Here is a 19,015-nt window from a genome sequence, read left to right as displayed (position 1 = left end):
TGCTGCTTTTTACTCAGATATCACTGAAGATGCACTGTTGTGGGTGGCTTAAAGTTACAATACCAGCTTTTCAGGAGCCATGCAATGTAACGTAAATGATGAACCACCACAGAAACCCAGTTTGGGAAGTTTGAGGGAAGCATCCCAATAGGAGGTAAAGCAGAAGCAACTAAATCAGTAAGGAAGGCAGGTGCTGTCTGCCAGCGCAGCTGCCAGACACAACAATACACCAGCCAATTTGTATAAATTAGCACATGCTGAAGAATGAACTCCCTGCTCCACTGCTAGATCGTTTCTCCTCCAAGTTACTGGTAACACAAGACTCTCTATCAAGACTGCAAACTGTCTCGTTCTACCTTACCCAGTGCCTCTATTCACAGACCAAACAACTGGAGGCAAATCCCCATAGGAGCACTCCTAACAATCCCACAACTTCAAAACTATCACTGGATTAGCATTTTAAATATCTCTAAATTTAGGAGACTCAAATGGGTTCTTAGAAAATGGTCCTAATTTGAAGTTATAACAGAAGACCTCTGGCTTTCCATACGCTTGGCTGATTTTAAGAGAACTCACCTGCTTCCCAACTGTGTCTTGTACCAGTATTAACTAATGAGGTATAGTGCACATTGGAGAGGAGCAGACAGGTTATTCTTCAACCAGAGATTAATTATGTACATGGTTATAATTACTAGTGCAGCATGCATTGCTATAAATCAAAAGGGACAAGATTACATATATCACAGATCAGATTTTCATTGGGAAGGGAAAAGGGACAATCATCAGATAAGTGATAGGGAAGTTGGCAAGGATAAGGATTTTACGGGTATACAGAGCTTGTTCCAGAGCTCCCAACACTTGCATGCTGTTTCATATCACAGGCTGACATTTAGGGAAGGTGGAGGAGGGGAAGAAATCAAATGCAGCCAAAGTCAAGAGAGGAACAAATGAAGTCACGTGGACCGGCTGCCATTGAGGTTAGTAAAGCTTCCTGCCTCAGATGTACTGGTAATGTTTTTGGAGTGTTTAGATGAGAAACAGCATTGAAGTGGCACACAAACTTGTTTCTTTCTGAGAACAGGTAACACCACATTGTTTACTGTGGGAAAATCCAATCATCCTTTAGAACAAACCAGAATGGACAACAGCAGCAGTATGGAAGTGCTTTTCATCCCAGAACAGCAAAACTGATTATGGATCATTATCTCCATTTTATAATGGGGAAACTGAGGAACAGAGGAGTGAAGTGGTTTACCAAAGCTGCATGGTGAGCCAGACACAGAGTCATGAGCAGAACCAAGGTCTCCAGAGCCTCAGTCCTCTGAACCACACATTATCTGGACACCAGGCTGGGCTCAGGTTCACCTAGCTCATTAATTATGCCAATAAGGTTTTGTACTGGCCAAAATGATAGCTTTAGTGTGTAGTAGGTAAGGAGCCTCCTGCTCACTTTAGCTTTAGATAATCGAATTGTGAGCTTATTGGTCTAGGCCTCTCCCCTCATTTTTCAGTTTCTTATGCTGTTCCTCTTTGAACAAAGCTTTCAAAAATATACACAGATTACCATAGCTTCAGATTTAGAAGATACAGTTACTATACAAGAAGAAGGGTTATGTCACTTCTCTTCAGAGGAGTCAAACATATAACAGAAGAGCACTGGGGATTCTCTCTTTCTAAATTTAGATGAGATTTTATAAGATGCATCTTATAAATCTGAAGTTATGGCAATGGACTTTTCTAGCATGTTTTACAGGGAACATATAGCATATGGCAGGAGCAAGTGACTCAAACTGGCCTGGAAATGCAACAAGAAGATGACAAAGCACACATATTAGGACATATAACTAGTGAGTTTCACTGGCTGTTAGTGGTAGAAAAGGCACCGTGTGTGTGGTCTCTGTGGCACTCTAGTGAAAAGTGCTTTACAATGGAAGGAGATTTTAAGATGGGATAATGATATCCACTCCCATTGCATGCCCTGATGTTCCAGATTCAAACCCCCAGTTCATTCACACTGCTGGTATCTTTTGTAATTGTGGCTCCAGGTGTCTGACCTGGAGTTCTTCCCCATTACACCCTAGACTGGTGCCACCACGGTCTCCAAGTGTCACTGTACACAGGACTCTCCTACACTTCACTCCATTCTCAACAGGAAGAGTATCACCAGGGCTCTTGCCACTGGCAAACACTTGTTGAGGAACATTAGATTTAGTTAAGTGAAGTTTTGGTGCTCTGTTGTTCTGACATGTCATCATTTCCATGTGCACAGCAGGGACCGAACTCCATCATGTGGTTGTGAAGAGTCACACCAGCTCCCCATGGAGACAGGAGAGGAGTATTATCTCTTCCTCAAACTCTGAGGATGGTGGGAATATTTTAATTTTTTGCTTTTAGGTAACAATGAATAGAGATTGTTCCTCTCAGCCAGTGAAACGCATCCCAGAGACATGACAATGAGACCACCTGCATGACAAATGTACGGCCAGCATGAGATCTGCAGCCTGTTGCTGGTCCACGTGAGATCATACCCTTGGTTGGCTGCTATTCCCCTTCAAAACTACTCCCTTGTACTTCACCAGATGTCATCTGTGTTCCGCATCTACCTAATAGTGCGGCTGCCTGGCTCCGTCCTCCGAAACTGCGGCTAAAGGAACTGTGCCTACTTGCATAAGAGGCTGGGCGGCTGGGAAGCCAGGGCAGGAGGAATGCTGGGATTTCTGAATGCAAGAGCTCTTCTGCCACAAATGCCACCTCGAACCATTTCCTCTGGAAAGTGGAGAAATCGTCCATTGCTGCTGTGTGCCACATGGTGGGCGGCTGCTGCATACCCACTGGATAAAGGCAATGGGAAAGACTGGTCAGTCAAGAACAAGGATCCCTTAACACACAAGAAGAAAAGGAGTACTTGTGGCACCTCAGAGACTAACCAATTTATTTGAGCATGAGCTTTCGTGAGCTACAGCTCACTTCATCAGATGTATACCGTGGAAACTGCAGCAGACTTTATATACACACACAGAATATGAAACAATACCTCCTCCCACCCCACTGTCCTGCTGGTAATAGCTTATCTAAAGTGATCAACAGGTGGGCCATTTCCAGCACAAATCCAGGTTTTCTCACCCTCCACCCCCCCACACAAATTCACTCTCCTGCTGGTGCTAGCCCATCCAAAGTGACAACTCTTTACATAATCAAGTCGGGCTATTTCCTGCATAGATCCAGGTTTTCTCACATCCCCCCCACCCCCATACACACACAAACTCACTCTCCTGCTGGTAATAGCTCATCTAAACTGACCACTCTCCAAGTTTAAATCCAAGTTAAACCAGAACATCGGGGGGGGGGGGGGGGTAGGAAAAAACAAGAGGAAACAGGCTACCTTGCATAATGACTTAGCCACTCCCAGTCTCTATTTAAGCCTAAATTAATAGTATCCAATTTGCAAATGAATTCCAATTCAGCAGTTTCTCGCTGGAGTCTGGATTTGAAGTTTTTTTGTTGTAAGATAGCGACCTTCATGTCTGTGATTGCGTGACCAGAGAGATTGAAGTGTTCTCCGACTGGTTTATGAATGTTATAATTCTTGACATCTGATTTGTGTCCATTTATTCTTTTACGTAGAGACTGTCCAGTTTGACCAATGTACATGGCAGAGGGGCATTGCTGGCACATGATGGCATATATCACATTGGTGGATGTGCAGGTGAACGAGCCTCTGATAGTGTGGCTGATGTTATTAGGCCCTGTGATGGTGTCCCCTGAATAGATATGTGGGCACAATTGGCAACGGGCTTTGTTGCAAGGATAAGTTCCTGGGTTAGTGGTTCTGTTGTGTGGTATGTGGTTGTTGGTGAGTATTTGCTTCAGGTTGCGGGGCTGTCTGTAGGCAAGGACTGGCCTGTCTCCCAAGACTTGTGAGAGTGTTGGGTCATCCTTTAAGATAGGTTGTAGATCCTTAATAATGCGTTGGAGGGGTTTTAGTTGGGGGCTGAAGGTGACCGCTAGTGGCGTTCTGTTATTTTCTTTGTTAGGCCTGTCCTGTAGTAGGTAACTTCTGGGAATTAGATAAGCTATTACCAGCAGGACAGTGGGGTGGGAGGAGGTATTGTTTCATATTCTGTGTGTGTATATAAAGTCTGCTGCAGTTTCCACGGTATACATCTGATGAAGTGAGCTGTAGCTCACGAAAGCTCATGCTCAAATAAATTGGTTAGTCTCTAAGGTGCCACAAGTACTCCTTTTCTTTTTGCGAATACAGACTAACACGGCTGTTCCTCTGAAACTTAACACACAAGGTTACCATTACACTTCCTGAGTTTCTAGAGTCTAAGTTCAGAGGGAGCTGGAGATCTCACATTTGTCCTCCGATTCCCATCCTGTGAGTCGACAGTTCAAGGAAATCTGGTGATCTTTTCTAAAGGGTATGTGGTGAGGAGGATGGGGAGAGCTGAGTTGTCCATCTGTCATTAAATTACCCTTCATTTTTTGGTGTTAAATTCACAAAGGCTAGTACATCTCTTTGGATCCCTATACACCAGAGGTCTCAATATCCCGGCCCGCGGGCCATCTGCGGCCCGAGAACCTCCCCACTGTGGCCCGTGGAGGAGAGACGCATGTAGACAAGCTGCTGGCAACGTCTGCTGCAGGCGCCGCCCCCTGCAGCTCCCATTGGCTGGGGGAGAGGGACAGAGATATCATCACCAGTCGCCGGGCAGAGTTAGCCACGGAGGCAGCATCACTTTTTTCCACAAAGAATATAAACAAGTCAAAATACAGAACACAGCTATCTGATGCCCACCTTGCTGCAATCCTGAAGGTTTCAAACTGCTCAGTTACTGAGGCTAAACATCAACAAACTGACAGAACTGAAGCATTGCCAGGTTCCTGGCAAACACTAAAAACCTCTCTGGCAGGCAAAGAATTGTATAAAGTTGTATGACAGATTCATTATTTCTGAGAAACTCAAAATAAAAAATACAATATATACTTTTTCTTTTCTGAACACCATCTTCAGTGACATTACTGGCCCGCTGGGAGGATTTGAGGACTGGCACTGGCCCTAAGGTAAACTGAGTTTGAGACCCCTGCTATACACCATCCCCCCTCCTGCAAACATTTATTTAAGGGTGCTGCTCCCCTTTCAAATCCCTTCTCAAGATGCACTTCTGCTGCAACACCTACAACAACTCAACAAAATTCAAGGGCTACACTGAAGGGCAATAGGGGAAAGCTCAGTAGTTACATAAAAGCCTGACCTCGGTCCGGCTCCTTATCGACGACAATCTTGTAGAAGTAGAACCCATAGATGAAGGTGCGCAAGGCCTCTCCAGATGCGTGAACGATCAGCTGCTCATCCAGCATTTTCTAAAGAAAAACAAATGAAAAGCAGCTTTCAGTGGTGAATCGGGGCTTTGGGGTTGGAACGGGGAGACATTAGGAAAGTGAGTCTTTCCTTTGGAGACATTAAAGGTTCAAGCTCCTCACCTGTAAAGGTGAGAACGGCAGCAGTGCTTCCCTAGACGTGCCGAAAACCCAGCAGGCTAGTAGTGAATAGGGTCAGAAGTCCTCATCTTCCAGATAAACAGTATTTTGTCCCTTTGAAGTTCCCTACTAACTAGACTCTTTCCACTCTGTGTACTACCTCCAGTGTTTGCCGTCTTACTTATGTGCCTTTGTCTAACATATGGGTTTTCAGGAGCTGTAAGTAGCCATCATGTGGCTTCAGGGCTCAGAAAGGTTCTAGGATCCTCTTTGCTAGCTGGTGTGGTGTGGAGTCTCAGTAGAAATGAATTCTAGAGCATTTCTGAGCCTCAAAACACAAACCCTGATGTGGTTCAACAGGGCGTGTGTGTGTATTACACATAGTGTGTGTACTTATGTAAGTATCCTTGAACAGAACAGTTTTATGCTCATTGTTCTCATGACAGCTCCAGTACCCAAAGCAGTTATTAGAAGAAAATACAATCACACTGCAGTGACTTACACTCCTAGCTAAAACGAGGGCTTTTGGTAACCACCAGTCAGTGTGAGATTGTATGTAAAACTGCCACCATCACACCAGCAGAGGAAAAAATGCAACACCTATCGCACATCATCATGCTGCTCTGTGATAGGACATCTAAAATCAAACCACTGAAGAAAATATTTTTTCCAGCCAGTATCTGACTTACAAAACAAACATTGTTGCATATTTATTGTGATCTCCATCTCAAGCTAATACTTACTGGGGGAAGGAGAGGTATAAAAACCTAGTGATAGAAAGTCACATTTCCCTACACATACGTAGTAGTGGAGACACTCTTGAAAACTATATTAGTAAGAGGATTTTAAATATGAAAGAGAGAGAGAGACAGACACGCACACACACAGTTTCCCAAGATCTATGCTTTCCCCAGTAAATGGGACATTTCTCTCACCTGCATGATGTCAATGGCCATAGCCTGGGTCTGCACCCCTTCCAGGTTGTTCACCAGCCAGTGGACAACCTCAGCACTGATGAAACAATACGGAGAGAGGCCCTTCTGTTCAGAGAGCAGCTGGATCCCTGTACTGAATCCCAACAAGTTAAGCATGTAACTAACATGAACTGAAATCACACAGAAAGACAGAAAAATTACTACTGCAGAGGAGGAAAACCCAGAATGAGAAATCTGAAGTTCTCTGTAGCTTGTGTACCGTTAGTCTCTGAGACTGCAGAAGATTGTATTTTACAATGGAGAAAGCTCCGAAATTACTCCCTCTACAGTGACTCCTGCTTAGGCAGGCCTGGGACTGTAGCACCTGACCTCTGTGTAGCCACATTTTGTACCCTAATTTCTACAGTGACTCCTGCTGGGAAAGGCTAGAACTGAATAATACAAAGATCACTTAAGAAAAGCTATTCCATCATAGACCATGAAACTCTTCCATTGGGGGCCCACCTATCAAATCCTGCTTCAAAGCCTCACAGTGAGATTTTAGGCATGTTTTGACTCAAAACTTACGTGGGGTGCTTCATGGCTTCAAGAATCTCGATCAGAGTAGAGGAAGAAGTCAGGGAGCTCGCAGAAGACTGCTGAGAGCTGGAAAGTAAACAAAATTGTGTTTAAAAGTCCTGTATCTGCCAGTCTAGTTTGACAGATGTTGAGGAGAGCTGCTGTTTCTTCTCTTCACAGCAATAATTGTTCCACGTTTTATCTTCTGTTCTTGCATAATGACAGGTTTCAGAGGAACAGCCGTGTTAGTCTGATGAAGTGAGCTGTAGCTCACGAAAGCTCATGCTCAAATAAATTGGTTAGTCTCTAAGGTGCCACAAGTACTCCTTTTCTTCTGTTCTTGGTGCATGTGCCAGTAATTTGCAAAAGGGAGGAGAGTCCAAGCATGCAGCTCTCGCCTCAGGAAACCTCCTTAGTGCAGCACAGAGCAAAGGGGAGGAGTTAGTTACTTTTAAGGAACAGAGATGACTAAAGAAGAACAAGTGAAAGCTGCAAGCACATTTTTGCACTGGATTTACTCATGCTATACAAACCCTATTTGCAGGCACTGTAGTTCAGAAGCAATTCAAAGCATGCCATTTGAAAGTTATTAACATGGGAAACAGGTGCTACTGTAGTTTATTTTTAATACCACTTCCCCCCATCATGTTTCACCACCAGATTGGAACCCCTTGGATTCCAACAACCCACTTGATCGGACGACGCACTGGAGGGTCCCCTGTCTCCTCAGAGAAGAGAAGATATTGATTTCCACATCCATTCAAACCCTGGCTCTCTCAGAGTGCTCCACCAACAGCCACAAAGAAGTTCTGGAAGGAGCAGACTGTTGCGGTGAGGGAAATCAGGCTCATGTCTATTCAGTGCTGGACAACTGGGCTAGAAGGCTGGCTTTTAGTGCCACTATTCAAGGACAGCATTCTCCATCTAAGTCACAGAACATGATCTTCAAGTGACATGTGCCTTCCAGTGCTGACACACATGAAATGAGCACAGCACATATTGTCCTGTGTTTCCTGTGCTAAGTACCCCTCCTGCCCCGTAACCAGCAAGAGGAATGTATTGAACAGAATATCATTACTGAACTGCTGTGCTCGTCTTACCTGTTCTCAGTGGAGCCAGCTGTGGCATATCCCTGGTCTCCTATATTCTGGGAGCTTCCAAAGGGCTGAGTGCTGCCCCTATCAGCTGACTGGCCTGTGTTTATCAACATGTTGCCATCTAGGGTTGGAGGAACTGTCTGATCTATAGAGACCTGTAAGGAGCGAGACATAGCAACACCTTTATACAATTCACAGCACATTCCTTTTTCGACTTTCCCTGCCTCTCGTAAGCACCCCAGCTCAGACTCTTCACAGGGCAAGCAGTCCTTTATGCAACCATAGACATGTACAACAAAGACAAACACGGCCTTGTTTTGGTCGGAGCTACTGACAACTCTGCGATTCATTACATCAGTGTCCCAGATTGACCCAGATTAACATAAAGATCACCAAGTAAGCAGCAACCGTGCTAACAGAATTGGTAGCAAGGTAGCAAAGCTGGCTGCAGCCTGATATTTTCAAATTTTAAAAACGAACAAGGAAGGATTTAGATTTAAGAGAATAAGCACCACCACACAGCCATGGTGACTGACAGAACAGGAACTCAAGTCACTGAATGGAAGCGGTGAGCAATTTAAAAGCTCACTGCTCTTCCTCTGAGATTGAAGCATGTGAATTCACCAGAGGGATTTCAGTTTTCATTATGGAAAACAAAAAATAAAAAAACACCCATGCACACCTCTCTCTCTCTCTAAAAAGAAGCCATAATCCATCTATCTTTGATTTTTTTAGGGTAGTATCAGAAAACTGATTGGCACTCGCCCACAGCCATGACACTGAGTGATACTACAGGACACTTTCCTCCTGCAGAAACACTTGTACTAGTCCATGGCAGACTGAATAGTTAGCAAAAATTAACATAAAAGCCTTTCAGAAAGAACAGGAACGCAGAAAGATTCAGCAAAAGACAGGCTGTAATTATCAGCTGCCATCTGCCATTAACACATATGGCTTAGGGAAAGACGCATTATGTAAAAGCTACATAAGAGGAGTGGGTGAGGGAGATGTGAATGGCAGAGAAAGTCTAACTCAAACAGGTGTATAATGAGGGCTTATCTGCCTTTATGATTCCACAGTGCCCAGAGTCAAGCACAGGACCTGACTGAAGGCATACAGCTCCCCTTGGCAGGGAGTTTGATGGAGGATGACAGCCAGTTCGGGGGGTTGGAGAAGGCTTTACTCTGTGTCACCTCTCCTCACTGCCATCACCCAAGCTCTCACACTTTGCAAATTGTGCCCTTTCGATACAGCCAAAAGTGGCAGATGCTCCATATTGAAGCTACAGCACATTCATCCCTCCCAACCCCAGAGCTGGCTTGGACTAGCAGCACCTTCTGAGGATGCATTACCCTGTAATCAACTACTAAGGAGTGCGCAAATGGCATCTGACACTACTACCCCACGTTTCAGAGTAGCAGCTGTGTTAGTCTGTATTCGCAAAAAGAAAAGGACTTGTGGCACCTTAGAAACTAACAAATTTATCTGAGCATAAGCTTTCGTGAGCTACAGCTTACTGCATCCGATGAAGTGAGCTGTAGGTCACGAAAGCTTATGCTCAGATAAATTTGTTAGTCTCTAAGGTGCCACAAGTACTCCTTTTCTTTTTACTACCCCATGAGACCACAGTGAATTCCACAATGTTTCCATCCCTGAGTAAGCTAAGAATTCTAAGGTGGCACCTTGACCTGGTTCTCTACAGCACCAGCTATCGAGGCAGATACCACAGGAGATATTTAACAGAGAATTAGACAAGTATGAGCTATTGCCATCCTTGTTTAGTGAAGGTAGAAATCAGGAACTTACTAACAATGTGAAAGGAAAAGTCTGAGTATTTGGCAAGTAAAGAATAACAAGGAAGGGTTCAGGAGCATCCAAAACACAATACAAATACAGAGCTGTGGATGGAAATAAGTGCATTCACCAGCAGTCCCTTTGTATTAATTACTACCCTTTTAGTGCAATGCACATCTCACCGCTGCAGAAACCAATGAGCATGGATGGTAACTAGCCCAGGCCTAGCTTCCTCAGTTACAAGTTCAGGACCTGAGATGCAATTCATTGTTTCAATCCAGATGTCAGGGATGGGAAGATCTGATTCAAAACTGACCTGCGGGTAGAAGGTCGAAGCTGTGCGTGGGCTGCGAACAAACTCCATAAAGAAGGCCCCATCCTGAAGGCATCGGAGGAAGTAGAAGCAGTAGCAGCAGCAGCAGTGACAGGAACAAGGAGGTGAAGAAAAGCAAAGACAGCATTGTGCAAGTGTGCAGTCACCACAGGGAGGGAGTGAAAAACCAAAAAGACACCTCCATCCAGATAGGCAGACAGATCAGAGTTCAGAGCATCGGCAGACTCTGCTCTGAGACATTCCACCTCCCTGTTACAAATGCCCCAGACAATCACATGAGACTATCACACTAATCAGGGGCCTGGCCAAGCATATGCAGCTCTGAGCACAGCCTCAAAGTCTATTATGGTGTAGGGGAGAGGGAGAGAAATTCACTGTAAAGAAGCTCTTTCACCAATGTCAAAGCATGCACAAATTAAATGGGCACGCCCCCTCCTACACACATACCTGGCATGGACTCTTCCCTTGCTGCTAACCAAGGTATTGTGCCAAGATTCTCTCCCGAAAAAAGATAAGGCAATTGAGCCCTTTAGCTTTTCATTTGTGTTTTCATTCTTTGTTGCCTTCTTTAGGCACAAGCCTTTCTCCAGTCTGAAGTTACTAAGATGGGCCTGTACCTGGGGGTACATGTACACCTGACTTAAGTCCTTAGGGACTTCACCACGTGGTTATAAACCTGGCACCTTCTTTGGGGCAGGAACATAGCAGGTAAGCTGTGGCCCCAAACACAAATGCTAATACAAGTAACTTTACAAACTGCCAGGTGTTCCCCGAATGGTTTTTGTACCAAGCTAACTCATCATGCTAACCACTCATGGTTGGCTGAGAACTACCCGCTAAGTTGATCCACCATAGTGTCCTGCAGCCTGGGAAGGTGCATTTTGGTGTGACTTTGACTCAGAATGCTCCCTCTTGTCTGTTGATATAACACACAGCTGTGGTCGTGTCTGTCAGCACTTGGATTGTTGATCCCTGGGGTTGCAGCAAGGATGCCTTGCATGCCAGGTGAATGGCTCCGAGCTCTAGGATGTTTATGTGATGCATGAGGTGATGTATTCCAGAAGTCTGAGACATGCTCTCATTGATGTTTTTGGGTGAGGCTGAAGTTGCTTGATGAGGTTTGCTATTGTTCGGAATCTTTCATATACTAATGGAAACATTTAATTGTAACCTGTGAATGTGAAAATACCCATTGCTCTCTTTAAAATCTCTATTTGTAGGTATTTATAAAAGAGCTTATCACTGGAGTATCCGGACACTGCCAGTGACTGATGAACTTGTCTGAACTCTACACTAAATCTTCCATGAAGGATAGATTTTAATATGGCTACTTTTTGATTATGGCCAGCCGTATTTGTGCTTAGAGCAAGGTCTCCTATGTAGCATGTGATAAAATACTTTGCCAGTGGAGTCAGCAGGAATCACTGACAGCCAAGCTATTCCTTCCTCCATCTGTAGAGCATGCTGGTTCCCCATATCACTTTCCTCCCCCACGTCCTGCTATGTGAAATCCCAGCAATGCAAAAAGTAGTGTGGTTTTTAACTAGGGAAGAGGAGAGCAGAAGTGCAGGCTACTATGCAGTAGAGGTTTAAGAGGAGATTTTATAGCACAAATTAAGGTCTGAAGGTTTGCAAATGTACTTCAGTCTTAACGTTCTGCATCTAGCTTTTCCAAGTTTAAGTGTATTGACCCTGTCCTCTCATGGAGCTCAGTGAGGTCCATGTCTCCAACACAAATAAGTTTTTTTCTTAGTGAAAAGGTCAAAACTTCAGAGCCAGTTCACTTGGCAATACAAACTACATTCAAACGCAGATCTTCAAGGGGATGCTGTATATGCCCTGGATACTGTACCATCGGGCACTTTCTTAATGGTCAGTGCCAGGGCACCAAAGGGGCCCTTCTCAGGCTGTTGGCTGCTCCTCGACAGTTAATTGTGAGACAAGTCAGACTCATGAATCTTGTGTCATGACTCAGTAGGCACCTGTGCCTCAGCTCTGGAGCAGTGCTCATGACGACCCCATCAGACATTATGAAAGCCAGAACGGAGGCAAATAAGTGCAACTTCTTGGTCAACATAGCCCTGGAGGCTTAGGGTGGAATCTCGGCTCCCTGGGGCTCTCATGGAGAATGACAGACTGGAGGACTGAGGTCTAGAGCTGCATCCTTCCTTTCAGTGTCCAATGAGGCTTACAGAGTGCTCCAAGAGGGACAATTTTAAGCAGCCTTTGAGTTTGCTTAGAAAAGAGGTGATATATGGTACATCGCTCAGGAACACATCCCTCTCCTAAACAAAATAGGCACTTAGAGAGCTCATCATTAAGTGGCATTGAAGCTTCCCACAAGGGGCAGGTTTCAAACCTCGGAGATTCAGCTTCTGCCATTTTGCTAGAGCCCCTGTATGGGGCTGTGTATGTGGTGTTTCTATCTTAAAACCTGAACCTGTCTAAAATAAAGCATACCAAGTTGTGTGTGGTCAATGGGCAAGACGACTAACTTACGACTAACTGAGCACAGTGTGCAGAGAAGCAGGGGTGCCAACGCGCCAGGGGTTCTGTCTGTCACAGGTGTTTAGAATGAACTGAGGGACAGCTGGACCTGCCCCACCCTTTCTGCCTTGGGGGTGTGGAGGGAGCCACAAGGACATTTAGGATGCAGCAGCAGCTCCAACAGACATTGCTAGCTTAAAAAAATCTGACCTCACATGCATGGCACATATGCGAAGCAAGACTGGAATCTATGTGTACAATCACTCCAAGAACTCTCTGTTACTTGAGAATGTCTCCTCTGAAATTATCAACTAGAGACTGGGCCAGAGTGTTGTTACCTTGCGTGGGCTGTCCACATAGGTGGGAGTGATGGCAATACTCCCACTCTCAGCAGGTTGGGCAGAGCTCTTCCCAGCAAGCATTGCTGCCTGCTGCTCCCCCAGGGTCCTAAAACAAAGGATAAAAAGCCATAAAGATTGTTACATAGTGTCCCAGGTTGGACCATACACTGGCTGAAAACTATTGTTTTGGGAGGAAGCATTGGTGTGCTTTCTAGAGACAGATGCTTTCCCCTACACTCAAGCTCAAAGGGGTCTATCAGTTTTTTAGAAAAGGATGATTTTACCCCATATACACAATACCTTGGAGCCCTGAATCTATTAACTGCTTTTCCTAACACACAATACTTGCTGCCCTCTGAATATGTTCAAAGCTCTCCCCTAGTACACTAGCATCACACTCCTTGTTTTCAGTGGTGTATCTGGTACCAGCACTCTTGGAATTTACTCACCATCATTCCTAAATTATTGCTGGTAACACATCTACTTAGCCTCAGTTTTACAGCCATTTTAGGCAGACACTTTTGTGCAAATGCAGCTAACGTAGAGCACTTTCCACCGAGATTTGCAAAAGGAATACTACTAGAGTTTATAAAACGCGACCAACTCCTTTGTCTTATGATGGGAGTTGTTAGAGTGAAAATCTCTTACAAGTAGCTGAGCATTTGGTTGGTTTTTAAGAGGAAAATGGCAGTTGGGACTGCAAAAATAGATTATGTCTTTTTTTTTTTTTAAAAAACCATGAACCTATAGACTATTTCTGCCTGAGCTGACGTATCTCAAATATGGACATTCAGTCAAAACAGAGCCAGTATGAACGGACACAAACATTTTTCAGATATAGAAAAGAAGATTAATTGACATTTCATAGAAAATGAACAGGTACTTCCCCCATCCCACAATGTATTGCTAAGCCCAACACAAAAACAGAAGGAAGAGGTAACTAGGCCCTGGTCTACACTAGGAGTTGAGGTCAAATTTAGCAGCATTAAATCGATTTAACCCTGCACCAGTCCACACAACAAAGCCCTTGTTTTTCCCGACTTAAAGGGCTCTTAAAATCGATTCCCTTACTCCACCTTAGCGCTGAAATTGGCCTTGCTGGGTCGAATTTGGGGTACTGTGGACACAATTAGATGGTATTGGCCTCCGGGAGCTATCCCAGAGTACTCCATTGTGACCGCTCTGGACAGCACTCTCAACTCAGATGCACTGGCCAGGTAGACAGGAAAAGGCCCGCAAACTTTTGAATTTCAATTTCCTGTTTGGCAGGCGTGGCAAGCTGCAGATGAGCATGCAGAGCTCATCAGCAGAGGTGACCACGCAGAGCTCATCAGCAGAGGTGACCATGATGGAGTCCCAGAATCGCAAAAGAGCTCCAGCATGGACCAAACAGGAGGTACGGGATCTGATCGCTGCATGGGGAGAGGAATCCGTGCTATCAGAACTCAGTTCCAGTTTTCGAAATGCCAAAACCTTTGTTAAAAATCTCCCAGGCCATGAAGGACAGAGGCCATAACAGGGATCCGAAGCAGTGCCGCGTGAAACTTAAGGAGCTGAGGCAAGCCTACCAGAAAACCAGAGAGGCGAACGGCCGCTCCGGGTCAGAGCCCAAAACATGCCACTTCTGTGATGAGCTGCATGCCATTTTAGGGGGTTCAGCCACCACTACCCCAACTGTATTGTTTGACTCCTCCAATGGAGATGGAGGCAACACGGAAGCAGGTTTTGGGGACGAGGAAGATGAGGTTGTAGATAGCTCACAGCAAGCAAGCGGAGAAACCGGTTTTCCCGACAGCCAGGAACTGTTTCTCACCCTGGACCTGGAGCCAGTACCCCCTGAACCCACCCAAGGCTGCCTCCTGGACCCGCCAGGTGGAGAAGGGACCTCTGGTGAGTGTACCTTTTAAAATACTATACATGGTTTAAAAGCAAGCATGTTTAATGATTAATTTGCCCTGGCATTCGCGGCTCTCCTGGATGCACTCCCAAAGCCTTTGCAAAAGGTTTCTGGGGAGGGCAGCCTTATTCCATCCACCATAGTAGGACACTTTACCACTCCAAGCCAGTAGCATGTACTCAGGAATCACTGTAGAACAAAGCATTGCAGTGTATGTTTGCTGGCGTTCAAACAACATCCGTTCTTTATCTCTCTGTGTTATCCTCAGGAGAGTGATATAATTCATGGTCACCTGGTTGAAATAGGGTGCTTTTCTTAAGGGGACATTCAGAGGTGCCTGTTCCTGCTGGGCTGTTTGCCTGTGGCTGAACAGAAATGTTCCCCGCTGTTAGCCATGGGGAGGGGGATGAGAGGAGGGGCTAGCCATGCGCTGGGGTGGGGGGGGGGGGGGAGGCAAAATGCGACCTTGGAACAAAAGCAAATGTGCTATGTATGTAATGTTAACAGCAAGGTTTACCATGAAAGAGTGTACGCATTGTTCTAGAAAATGTGTCTTTTTAAATACCACTGTCCCTTTTTTTTTCTCCACCAGCTGTATGTGTTTCAAGGATCACAGGATCTTCTCCTTCCCAGAGGCTAGTGAAGATTAGAAGGCTAAAAAAACGTTCTCTGACCTCATGCTGTCCTCCCACACTGACAGAGCACAGACGAATGCGTGGAGGCAAACAATGTCAGAGTGCAGGAAAGCACAAAATGACCGGGAGGAGAAGTGGCGGGCTGAAGAGAGGGCTGAAGCTGAAAGGTGGTGGCAGCGTGATGAGAGGAGGCAGGACTCAATGCTGAGGCTGCTGGAGGATCAAAGTAATATGCTACAGTGTATGGTTGAGCTGCAGAAAAGGCAGCAGAAACACAGACCGCCACTACAGCCCCTGTGTAACCAACCGTCCTCCTCCCCAAGTTCCATAGCCTCCTCACCCAGACGCCCAAGAATGCGGTGGGGGGCCCTCCGGCCACTCCACCCCAGAGGATTGCCCAAGCAACAGAAGGCTGGCATTCAATAAGTTTTAAAGTTTTAAACTTTTAAAGTGCTGTGTGGCCTTGTCCTTCCCTCCTCCGCTACCCCTCCTGGTGCTTCTCTCCTCCACCACCCCTCCTGGGCTACCTTGGTAGTTATCCCCCTATTTGTGTGATGAATGAATAAAGAATGCATGAATGTGAAGCAACAATGACTTTATTGCCTCTGCAAGCGGTAATCGAAGGGAGGAGGGAAGGGTAGTTAGCTTACAGGGAAGTAGAGTGAACCAAGGGGCCGGGGGGGGCGGGGGTGTTTCATCAAGGAGAAACAAACAGAACTTCCACACCATAGCCTGGCCAGTCATGAAACTGGTTTTCAAAGCTTCTCTGATGCACACCGCACCCTCCTGTGCTCTTCTAACCACCGTGGTGTCTGGCTGTGCGTAACCAGCAGCCAGGCGATTTGCCTCAACCTCCCACCCCACCATAAACGTCTCCCCCTTACTCTCACAGATATTGTGGAGCGCGCAGCCACCAGTAATAACAGTGGGAATATTGGTTTCGCTGAGGTCTAACCGAGTCAGTAAACTGCACTAGTGTGCTTTTAAACGTCCAAATGCACATTCTACCACTATTCTGCACTTGCTCAGCCTGTAGTTGTCCAGGCTGCCTGTGTATGTCATAAGCCATGGCATTAAGGGGTAGGCTGGGTCCCCAAGGATAACTATAGGCATTTCAACATCCCCAACGGTTATTTTCTGGTCTGGGAATAAAGTCCCTTCCTGCAGCTTTTGAAACAGACCAGAGTTCCTGAAGATGCGAGTGTCATGTACCTTTCCTGGCTATCCCACGTTGATGTTGGTGAAACGTCCCTTGTGATCCACCAGTGCTTGCAGCACTATTGAAAAGTACCCCTTGCGGTTTATGTACTCGCTGGCTTGGTGCTCCAGTGCCAAGATAGGGATATGGGTTCCGTCTATGGCCCCACCACAGTTAGGGAATCCCATTGCAGCAAAGCCATCCACTATGACCTGCACATTTCCCAGGGTCACTACCCTTGGTATCAGCAGATCTTTGATTGTGTTGGCTACTTGCATCACAGCAGCCCCCACTGTAGATTTGCCCACTCCACATTGATTCCCGACTGACCAGTAGCTGTCTGGCGTTGCAAGCTTCCAGAGGGCTATTGCCACTTGCTTCTCAACTGTGAAGGCTGCTCTCATCTTGGAATTCTTCTGCCACAGGGCAGGGGAAAGCAAGTCACAAAGTTCCATGAAAGTGCCCTTACGCATGCGAAAGTTTTGCAGCCACTGGGAATCGTCCCAGACCTGCAACACTGTGCGGTCCCACCAGTCTGTGCTTGTTTCCTGAGCCCAGAATTGACGTTCCACCACATGAACCTGCCCCATTAGCACCATGATGCCCACATTGCCAGGGCCCATGCTTTGAGAGAAGTCTGTGTCCATGTCCTCAACACTCTCGTCACCGTGCTGATGTTGCCTACTTGCCTGGTTTCGCTTTGCCAGGTTCTGGTGCTGCATATACTGCTGGATAATGCGTGTGGTGTTTAACGTGCTTCTAATTGCCAAAGTGATCTGAGCGGGCTCCATGCTTACCGTGGTATGGTGTCTGCACAGAAAAAAGGTGCGGAACGATTGTCTGCCATTGCCCTGACAGAGGGAGGGGCGACTGACGACATGGCTTATAGGGTTGGCTTACAGGGAATTAAAATCAACAAAGGGGGTGGCTTTGTGAGAAACTGAATGGCCCCCTCAAGGATAGAACTCAAAGCCTCAAGGACAGAACTCAAAACTTGGTTTAGCAGGCCGTTGATTTCACAGAGGGAGGGAAGAGAAAACGAATACAAAACAAATCTGGTCTATTTCTTGTTTTGAGCCACTTCATCTATCTTTATATATCTTGCTGGCAGCAGACTGTGCAGTACGACTGCTAGCCATCGTCATCTCCTGGGTGCTCGGCACAAGACGGTGCAGTATGACTACTGGCCATCGTCTTCTGCTGGCTGCTGATTAAAAGAGAGTGCGCTGCCAGTAGAACTCAATCGCCATGAGACGAAACTTAAAAGGGAAATGACCTGGCTGAGTCACTCCCATGTTTGCCCAGGCGCCCCTAACCTCATCGAGTTCAGTTAAAAGAGCACCCAGGACTACGTCGATGTCGGCTACCAGTCATACTGCTCTGTCTGCTGCCAAAAGGCAATAAACTGCTGCTGTGTAGCAATGCAGTACCGCGTCTGCCAGCACCCAGGAGACATACGGTGACGGTTAGCTGAGCGGGCTCCATGCTTGCCGTGGTATGGCATCTGCACAGGTAACTCAAGAAAAAAGGCGCAAAACGATTGTCTGCCCTTGCTTTCACGGAAGGAGGGAGGAAAGGGGGGCCTGACGATATGTACCCAGAACCACCTGCGACAATGTTTTAGCCCCATCAGGCACTGGGATTTTTTACCCAGAATTCAAATGGCCAGCAGAGACTGCGGGAACTGTGGGATAGCTACCCACAGTGCAACGCTCCGGAAGTCGATGGTTGCCTCGGTACTGTGGACACACTCTGCCAACTACATGCACTTAGAGCATTTATGTGAGGGGGGACACACAATCGACTGTATAAAAACGCTTTCTCCAAAACCGACTTCTATAAATTCGACTTAATTTCGTAGTGTAGACATACCCTAGGAGGTTTGAAACTTGCTTATACTGAGTTGTTAGCTACCAGTGCATCCACACCCATACCTAATCTTTAGTGTAGACATGATTTAAAACAAGGTAGCTCAGTTTCTAAGATGCACCAATATCAATCACATTGGACCAGTGCAAGACATGTCTATTCTAGAGGGTTTGCATTAGTGCAGCTACACTGGTGGCTGAAATCTCAGGTGTGGATAAGGCTTTAGTCTTGCATCAGAAAATCAAATACACTGAAGGTATTCCAATAGAGAGGGAAGGAAGCTCACAAAACTAATGCCCAAACATAATTAACCAGCAGCGTATCCTACAGTGTATGAACTGTGGCTTCAAAAATCCTTCTGCAAGACTCATCTCCCTGCTGGTGTC

The 19,015-nt window shown here is 46.0% G+C and overlaps 1 protein-coding gene across 16 annotated transcripts in view; it reads right to left on the bottom strand.

Moving 5' to 3' along the window:
- DEPDC5 (DEP domain containing 5, GATOR1 subcomplex subunit) overlaps positions 1-19,015 on the bottom strand; it is a 67,300-nt gene that overhangs the window by 9,367 nt on the left and 38,918 nt on the right. For 6 of the 16 annotated variants that reach the window (XM_048822169.2, XM_048822174.2, XM_048822173.2 and 3 more), the window contains exons 32-39: positions 13,028-13,136; positions 10,185-10,247; positions 8,078-8,229; positions 6,987-7,064; positions 6,420-6,552; positions 5,259-5,367; positions 2,604-2,831; positions 577-609 (exon numbers count right to left, since the gene is read on the bottom strand). In XM_048822169.2, coding sequence (XP_048678126.1) covers positions 577-609; positions 2,604-2,831; positions 5,259-5,367; positions 6,420-6,552; positions 6,987-7,064; positions 8,078-8,229; positions 10,185-10,247; positions 13,028-13,136 — 905 coding nt within the window. Of the gene's footprint in view, positions 1-576; positions 610-2,603; positions 2,832-5,258; positions 5,368-6,419; positions 6,553-6,986; positions 7,065-8,077; positions 8,230-10,184; positions 10,248-13,027; positions 13,137-16,140; positions 17,571-19,015 lie in introns of those variants that run through there. The other 10 variants (XM_048822177.2, XM_048822178.2, XM_048822179.2 and 7 more) reach the window with 6 other exon arrangements.

Source organism: Caretta caretta, chromosome 15 (genome assembly GCF_965140235.1).
Source record: "Caretta caretta isolate rCarCar2 chromosome 15, rCarCar1.hap1, whole genome shotgun sequence".
NCBI lineage: Eukaryota > Metazoa > Chordata > Testudines > Cheloniidae > Caretta > Caretta caretta.
Note: the sequence above shows the minus strand (reverse complement) of the source record. Positions and strands in the feature narration are given on the sequence as shown.